Consider the following 9,445-nt stretch of genomic DNA (forward strand, 5'->3'; position numbering starts at 1 on the left):
GACTGCGCACACAAGTCGAGAAATTATTGATACCGCTTTCAAGGTCTTAAAAATACCGAGACGGTTATTTAATTTAAAGATGACATTTTGGGTCATCACAGTTGTAGGCTGCGATGATCAGTATAAGCCTCATATGACACCCCATACGTATAATTCCTCCATATCTTAAGAGCATATAATTTTTCTTATGAACCTTCAGTTGACGCGAAGCATAAGCAATAACTCGCCCCTCCTACATCAATACACTTCCCAAGCCAACGCGTGAAGCGTCGTAATATACCGTATACATCCCTGAGCCGGAAAGCAATACAAGAACCGGTGTCGTGGTCAAAGCTGTCTTGAGCTTCTGAAAGCTCTCCTCACAATCATCGAACCAACGGAAAGGAGCACCCTTCTGGGTCAATCTAATCAGAGGTGATGCAATAGATAAAACGCCCTGCACGAATCGCCTGCAATAACCTGCTAACCCCAGTAAACTCCTGATCTCGGTCACTGAGGTAGGACGTGGCCAATACTGAACTGCTTCAATCTTCTTAGGATCCACCTTAATACCCTCTCCTGACATAATATGCCCCAAGAATGCCACTGACTCTAGCCAAAACTCACACTTGGAGAACTTAGCATATAGCTTCTACTCTCGCAAGGTCTGAAGCACTACTCTCAAATGTTGCTCGTGCTCCCCCAGGCTACGTGAGTATATCAAGATGTCGTCAATGAAGATGATGACAAATGAATCAATATAAGGCCTGAATACCCTGTTCATCAAGTCCATAAATGCTGCTGGGGCATTAATCAAGCCAAAGGACATTACCAAAAACTCATAATGGCCATATCTAGTCCGAAATGCAGTGTTCGGAATATCCGAGTCCTAAATCTTCAGATGATGATACCCTAACCTCAAGTCGATCTTAGAGAACACCCTAGCACCCTGCAAATGGTCGAACAAATCATCGATACGAGGCAACAGATACTTGTTCTTGATGGTGACTTTGTTCAACTGGCGGTAATCAATGCACATCCGCATAGTCCCATCCTTCTTCTTCACAAATAATACTGGTGCACCTTAAGGTGATACACTAGGTATAACAAACCCCTTTGCTAACAACTCCTCAAGCTGCTACTTCAACTCCTTCAACTCTTTAGGAGCCATATGGTACGGTGGAATGGATATAGGCTGGATGCCTGGAGCCAAATCAATACAAAAATCAATATCGCGATCCGGTGGCATGCTGGGAAGATCAGAAGGAAACACATTGGCAAACTCCCGAACTACTGGAACTTAATCAATTGTCGGAGACTCTGCAGTGGTGTCCCGAACATAAGCTAGATAAGAGAAATACCCCTTCTCGACCATATGCCGAGCCTTCAGGAAAGAGATAACCCAACTAGATGCATCAACTGTGGAACCCTTCCACTCCAACCTCGGTAACCCTGGCATCGTTAATGAAATAGTCTTGGCATGGCAATCTAGGACAGCGTGATATAGAGATAACCAATCCATCCCCAGGATGACCTCAAAGTCGATCATATCAAGCAACATGAGATCCTCTCTAGTCTCGAAACCATAGAAGGTGACCATACAGGGCTGGTAGATCCGATCCACAACCACGGAATCGCCCACAGGAGTGGACACATGAACAGGAGTGCCCAAAGGCTCAAGAGAAGTAACTAGCAAACAAGCAAACAGAGATGATACATATGAATAAGTAGACCCTGGATCAAATAATACCGAAGCATCTCTACTGCCGATAGAAATAATACTTGTGATGACGGCATCTGAGGCCGATGCATTTGGCCTGGCCGGAAGGGTGTAGAATTTGGCTGGAGCGTCGGCTGGCTGGCCTCCACCTGACTGAGCAGTAGCTGACTGACCTCTCCCTGCCTGACCTCCACCTCTAGGACGACCTCTACCCATCTGTCCCCCACCTCTGGGAGGCTAGGCAACTAGTGCTGGAAACATGGGCTGCTGACTCTGCTGTACTGCCTTGCCCCGAAATCTGAGGTAGGTCCTCTTCATATGACCCAGATCTCCACACTCGTAGCACGTTTTCGGAACCATAGCCTGTTTCCCCGAAGTATGAGCATGCTGACCCGAATACCCACTAGAAGAGCCCTGGATGGCTGGTGGGCGATATGAACTCTCTGACATGGCACTGAAGTGAGCACTAGAAGAACCCTAATAACCAGAATACCCGTCGGAGGAACCCTGAATAGCTGGTGGGCGGTAAAAACTCTCCGGCATCGCACTGAAATAAAGTCTCGCTGGAGCACCTAGGGGAGGTGGTGGTGGTGCTGAATACGGGGGTCTGCTGGGCTGACCCCTCTCGAAGTGACCTCTACCCCGAGTTGGGGCACCTCTGAACTCTCCCGAAAACCGAGCCCTCCTATCCTGCTGAATCTGCTCTCTACCCCTCTAGCGATATCCCTCAATCCTGCGAGCAATCTCCACCACTAGCTGATACTCAGTACCCATCTCTACCTCTCGAGCCATGCTAGCTCGAATACTGGGGGTGTAACCCAGCAACAAATCTTCGCACTCTCTCTACATCTGTGGGAAGTATCATGAGTGCATGGCGAGACAACTCAGAAAACCTCGCCTCATAATCGGTCACGGACATCTGACCCTGCTCAAGATGCTGAAACTGATGCCGCAGCTCTTCCCTCTCAGAGGGTGAAATATATCTATCCAAGAATAACTGTGTGAACCGACTCCAAGTGAGGGGAGGGAAACCTGCTGGCCTGCCAAGAACATAGGACTTCCACCATCTACGGGCCCTGCACTCGAGCTGAAAAGTAGTGAAGTCAACCCCATGCAACTCCAATATCCTCATGTTGTGCAGTCTGTCCCTGCACATATCTGTGAAGTCCTAGGCATCCTTATGATGCTCATCCCCGAAGACCGGCAAGGGAAACAACATCAAAACAATAACATCCCGGCAAGGGAAATAACATCAAAATAATAATATCCCGTCAAGGGAAACAACATCAAAATAATAACATCCCGGCAAGGGAACAACATCAAAACAATAATATCCTGGCAAGGGAAACAACATCAAAACAATAATACTTCCACAAGTCATATTCCTCAATAGAAACTATCATATAGAGCATATACACTATGAAACGGAGTCAGGTTAATCAAAGTATAAGACTCACGGGCATGCTTGACACCAACGTATAGATACTCGTCACCATGCCTATACGTCGTACTCCACAATCAACATGTAACAAATAAGACACAATTCCTAATCCCTCAAGCTAAGGTTTGACCAAACACTTACCTCGCTTTGCAACCAATTCAAAATTCCAACTAGTTTTTGCCTCGCGAATTCGTGCCCGAAATTCACAAATCTAGTCATAAACAATTCGATTCAGTCAATAAAAATTATAGGAATTAATTCCATATGAAATTCTATATTTTCCATTAAAATCTGAAATTGTACTAAATATTTGCCCGTGGGGCCCACGTCTCGGAACCCGACAACTTCTGGTCATCTATCCAACAACTTCTGCGGGCCGCCATCCATAGCTGGTCTAGGCTGGGGCACCACTACAACCACTGGCTGGGCCCCATCTGCGGGTAGTGCACCCGGAGTCTGATACACTGCAGCTGCATGTCCAGGAGCCTGAGAAGTAGGGGTCTGTGCTCCCCATCCCACCTGTGATATAGCTGGATCCGCTGGAAATAAACTAGCCTGAGTCATGGAATCCATGAACCGTAGCATACGACCCATGATCTCCTGGAAACCTGATGCCGTCATAAAGTCCGCCAGGGTAGGCTCAGCTGCGAGCACCTCGCCCTGCTCCTCGATGATAGGATCTCTCGCAGGATCTGCTGGTGGTGCTATTAGAACAGCCCTAGGATGCCCTCGTCCCCTACCTCGGGCCGGTGCCCTCCTCCGGCCCCTGCCTCGGCCTCTAGCAATGGGGGGAGCAGCTCTTCCCGGGTTTGGAACCTTAGTCGTGCATGTCCTCATCATCTGTAAGAGAATAGAAGAGGGAAATTTAGTATACCAACTACTGCACGATAGGAAATGAATAAAGAGTAGTTTTCCTAACACCCTATAGCCTCTCGAAGATAAATAGAGACGTCTCCGTACCGATCCGCAAGACTCTATTAGCTTTGCCCATGACTTGTGAGACCTACATAAACCTAGTGCTCTGATACCATGTTGTCATGACCCATTTCCATAATAGATCGTGATGGCGCCCAACACCATTGTCATGCAAGCCAACGCAGAAATATAATTAAGTTCTCATTTTACTTTCACCAAAAATAAGTGTCGCAATTCCTTAAGTTAAAGTAAAAACCAAAAATGATCAACAATGTTCAAAAATAATTATACAACCCCAAAATAATAGTCTACTAATGTGTGTGCCAAGACCTAGTGTCACAAGTTGTGGGCAACTTGTAGAATATGCAAAAAAATCAATCTATCCTACTGTCCGAAATAGAATAGACAACAAAAATAAATAAGAGAGACTCCATCAAACTACTGAGCAGCATGGGAAGGGAAGCAGCTCACAGTAGAAGTCTCAAAATCTGCTCAGGGATGCGCATCAGACTGAAATCCAGAGATACCTGCCTCAGATCCTGTACAATTAAGTACAGAAGTGTAGTAAGAGTACATAAACAATATGTACCCAGTAAGTATCCCATCTAATCTCGAAGAAGTAGAGACGAGAGGTCGACTTGATACTTACTAGGGTCAAATAATATGAGAAAGAATTTATACTAAGCATGGATAGTACAATTAATTAGCATTTCATGACAAGGGATAACAGCTCCTTTTTCCAGATAATATCATTGTTAATCATTTACATTTCAAGGCAGATACGAAGTTCAGTCCACAGAAAAATACTAAATAAAGCATGTGCAAGTACTGTCGAGGGTTGTACGGCCCGATCCAACATAAAAGTAAATTGTGCACTGCCGAGGGTCGAACGGCACGAACCATATATGCATCTATTACTCTGCTCATGAATCAAACATGCGACGTGGTCAAATATAAATAAACACAACAACAGGCAGACAATAGTGTATATCTGGGAAGTAGTTACTCACAGAAATAATCAATTTCTCTTTAAAGGGCCAAGAAAGATAATGTTCCTCTTACTAGGCTCATTTACCTTAATCAACATGATTTATACGAATCCGAATTAAACATAAAGTTACAAGAATATCACATAGACCTTGCTTTTGGGGTCCTAGACTACCCGGACTTAGCATAATAGTAGCTACGCACGGACTCTCATCACCTAGTGCATACGTAGCCCCCGCACATAGTAGCAATTTATTCAATTATTACACCTATGGGGACAATTCTCTCTTACAATGTTAGAAAGGAGACTTACCTTGCTCCAAAGTATACTTCCAAATACCAAGAACGAGCTCAAACTCTCAATTTGCAGCCGAACGATCCAAAACTAGTTAAATGAGGTAGGAACTAGTCAATACAAGCTCACAAGATCGTATTCTAGCGATTTAAGCAATTTTCCAACCCTTAACACAAGTTTCCTAAAATATGACCCCGGGCCCACGTGCTCGGATTCCGAAATTTTTCGAAGGAATTTGTTCTCTATAACCTAAGGATCAATAATATATGATTTCGAATTCATTTCATAATAAATTTCGTGGTTAAATCTAACTTTTGTCAAAACCCTAGGTTTTGCTCTAACCCCTTAATTTTACCTTAATCCTAGTGTTTAATCTACCTAAGACACAAGTATTAAACTAAGAGTAGGTGGGATAAACTTACTTCAAGATGCTAGGTGGAAGTCTTCTCTCAAAAGCTCCCAAAATTGCCAATGGAGGAGTGAAAAGTGGCAAAAATGACTTAGAGCCCGTATTAAATGAAGATCACTGCTTCAGCGATTTCCGCATATGCGGTCCCGCTTCTGCGAGAAATTGGACGCATCTGCGGAACCGGCCAAGCGGGCTGTGACCGCTTCTGTGGCTTAGGAGCCGCTTCTGCGGTTTTGGGCCTGGCCTACCTTGGCCGCATCTGCGATAGGCGAACCGCTTCTGTGATCTCGCACCTGCGGTCGACCAACCACAGGTGCAGTCATGACAGAAGCAGATGCTTCAGCCCTTCTCAACATTTCCAACTTCACTCGAGCCTCGTCCGATTGATGCTCGGGGCTCCCGAACCCCGCCCGAACATACCGACAAGTCTGAAATCATGAAACAGACCTACTCAACCTTCGAAACGCCCGAAATAACGCTAAATCTAAGAATCACCCCCTAAACCAATTGAATCAAACTTATGAACTTCAAGTTCTTAATTTTCCTCTAACGAGCCAAAACGCCCTTAAACTACTCGGATTGACACCAAATTTTGCGGGCAAGTCTTAAATGTTATTTGGGACATGTACTGGGCTCCGGAACCAACATACGATCCCGATACCAATGTGATCAATCATTAATTAGTTTCTTTAAATCTTTAGAATTTCAGTTTAACAATTTCTAATAAAACTTCATTACTCAGGTTAGGGACCTTGGAATTCAATTCCGGGCATATACCTAGGTCCCATATTTTCCCACGGACCCTCCAGGACCATCAAAGCACAAATCCGGGTCCGTTTGCTAAAAATGTTGACCAAAGTCAAACTTAGCCTTTTAAGAAAATCTTAAGGAATCAAATGAGTATATTTCAACCCAAACTCTTCTAAATCCCGAACCAACCATCCCCACAGGTCGTCAATTAGTTAAAGCAAGCGCAAAATGTTTTATTTAAGGGGACAAGGCTCTAAAAATCAAAACGACCAGTCGGGTCGTTACAAAATATGTGCTTCAAAGTCTATGGGTACATGAGTATGTCACAGACTGTCTCTTTCCTCAGCGACTTCAAACTCGGCCACTACATGAAGATCCCACCTCGATCAATGTTCTTGGTTTGGTTTTTAGGAACAATAATTTCCGGAACTATCAATATATCTTCATGGCCTCTACAACAACAAACCAATTGTAGACATAAAACTTTACTAAAGCGGACAACCATGCCAAATTGGAAGCGGCCACTGAAAGCGTAACCGGAGAAGGGAACGTGATCAAACTGAGGTAAAGAATGCTTTTATTTTGTTTTAACTGACTATTTCTCCAAGTGAAATAAAAGTAGGGGCAATCACCCGGGAAACGCGTCGTATTCTCCAATGAAAGCAAAATTAAGCAAACTGGGACTCACCTAGGAAATGCATCGTATTCCCCAGCGCAAGCAAAATTAAGCAAACTGGGACTCACCCAAGAAACGCAGAAGCTAAGCAAAACTGGGACTCCCCTAGGAAACACCCAATATTCTCCAGTAACTAACTATTAGTTTAACAATTAATATTATTTTGTACATTTGGTGATGCCCTCTTCAAAACAGTGGTTATTAGCTACAAGGTGCAGATTGTAGTGCCTTGTTGCACGGCTTCAGTGCACACATTTAAGCAACACCTAAGTGAGGTGAAGAACCCAGCCTGTGCCGTTAACTGTACTTGAGTCTATAGCAACACTTGAGTATGAAAAGTATATTGAAATTCCACATATCACATATAAAGACACATATTTTTACATGTTGTGGTCAACGTGTTGATGTTAACAGCCTGCTCGAGTTTATTATCCCTTCACCATTTGTTATATTACATATTTACTTATGTGTGTTGTGTTGAGGTTATTTCAACTCAGGTTATTGCAGTGGCTTATGCTATCATGGCGACAAGATCACTTGAGCTAAGCAGGAAAGTGAGGGCATTTCGTGTTTTACCAATGTTTCTATTGCTTGGCTTATCCTTCGTTACATATCCCCTACGGCCAAGGGCCATCGCCAAAAAAGAAGAATTCGACCTTGCTCGAACTACAACGGGTTAACATTTCGGCCTTAGCTCGAAATAACACCCCTACGTCCAAAGGCCATCGCCAGAAAAGAAGAGTTCGACCTCGCTCGAATCACAACGGGTTAACATTTCGGCCTTAGCTCGAAATAACACCCCTATGGCCAAGGGCCATCGCCAAAAAAGAAGAGTTCATCCTAGCTCGAACTACAACGGGTTAACATTTCGGCCTTAGCTCGAAATAACACCCATACGGCCAAGGGCCATTGCCAAAAAAGAAGAATTCGATCTTGCTCGAACTACAACGGGTTAACATTTAGGACTTACCTCGAAATAACACCCCTACAGCCAAGGGCCATCGCCAAAAAAGAAGAGTTCGGCCTCGCTTGAACTGCAACGGGTTAACATTTCGGCCTTAGCTCGAAATAACACCCCTACGGCCAAGGGTCATCGCAGAAAAAGAAGAATTCGACCTCACTCGAACTACAACGGGTTAACATTTCGGCCTTAGCTCGAAATAACACCCTTATGGCCAAGGGCCATCACCAAAAAAGAAAAGTTCGACCTCACTCGAACTACAATGGGTTAACATTTCGGCCTTAGCTTGAAATAACACCCTACGGCCAAAGGCCATCGCCAAAAAAGAAGAATTCGACCTCGCTCGAACTACAACGGGTTAAAATTTCGGACTTAGCTCGAAATAACACCCCTATGGCCAAGGGCCATTGCCAAAAACGAAGAGTTCGACCTCGCTCGAACTACAACGGGTTAATATTTCGGCCTTAGCTCGAAATAACACCCCTACGGCCAAGGGCCATCGCCAACAAAGAAGAATTCGACCTCACTCGAATTACAACGGGTTAACATTTTGGCCTTTGCCCGAAATAACACCCCTACAACCAAAGGCCATCAACAATAATTCGACTTCACTCGAATTTAACTCTTATTCGACCTAGCTCGAACTTGATTCACGACTAGGCCTCATTTGAATTGAATAGGGCAACGTGAAAATGAAACGATAATCACTGCTAGCATCCGAATTATATTAGGAATACAAGAAAATATGAGTGAGACAAGTTCTGGTCTCACCTACAATTTGAGTCTATGACCCAACACACCTATATAATTTTAGTGGTCACACTATTCTCGACATCATTCCTTCGAGAAATTTTATCTTGAGTGAGACTCAACCAACAAAACTTGTATAAAATACCTCTAATTATTAGACATGTAAAAAAGTGGGTCCCATAGTACTTATGCCACTCTTTTCTCCCCGCGAATTTCCTTTATCTTCTTTCTCCTCTTACTAAACTACATCATCTTCAATTTCTTCAATGTATCATCTCTCTTTCGTTCCTCCTCTTTTTTCCAAAGCAGTCTCAAAGAATCGAGTATCAAATATTTTGATTAACACATTCAACTCAAACAACAAAATACTACGCTACAAACTTAGCCTTGCATCACTAAGAAAACACTCTACAATTTTACATTATAGCAAAAAATAAAGTACACATAAGAATCCAAAACAGAATATTAGATCACCACAAAAGAAAAGGTCTTCAAACCCAAAGAAATTCAAAGATGTACCCAAGCAGTAATATCAAAATAAAAAGATAACTGTGAAGTTGAG

At 43.7% G+C, this 9,445-nt stretch overlaps 1 protein-coding gene across 1 annotated transcript; it reads right to left on the reverse strand.

Annotated features, from left to right (window-relative positions):
- Nucleotides 1-232: 232 nt before the first annotated feature.
- Nucleotides 233-565, reverse strand: LOC138875839 (uncharacterized mitochondrial protein AtMg00860-like). The gene has a single exon (XM_070154712.1). The coding sequence runs from the start codon at nucleotides 563-565 to the stop codon at nucleotides 233-235; it is 333 nt and encodes a 110-aa protein (XP_070010813.1).
- Nucleotides 566-9,445: the final 8,880 nt, after the last annotated feature.

Source organism: Nicotiana sylvestris, chromosome 8, assembly GCF_000393655.2.
Source record: "Nicotiana sylvestris chromosome 8, ASM39365v2, whole genome shotgun sequence".
NCBI classification, from domain to species: Eukaryota; Viridiplantae; Streptophyta; class Magnoliopsida; order Solanales; family Solanaceae; genus Nicotiana; species Nicotiana sylvestris.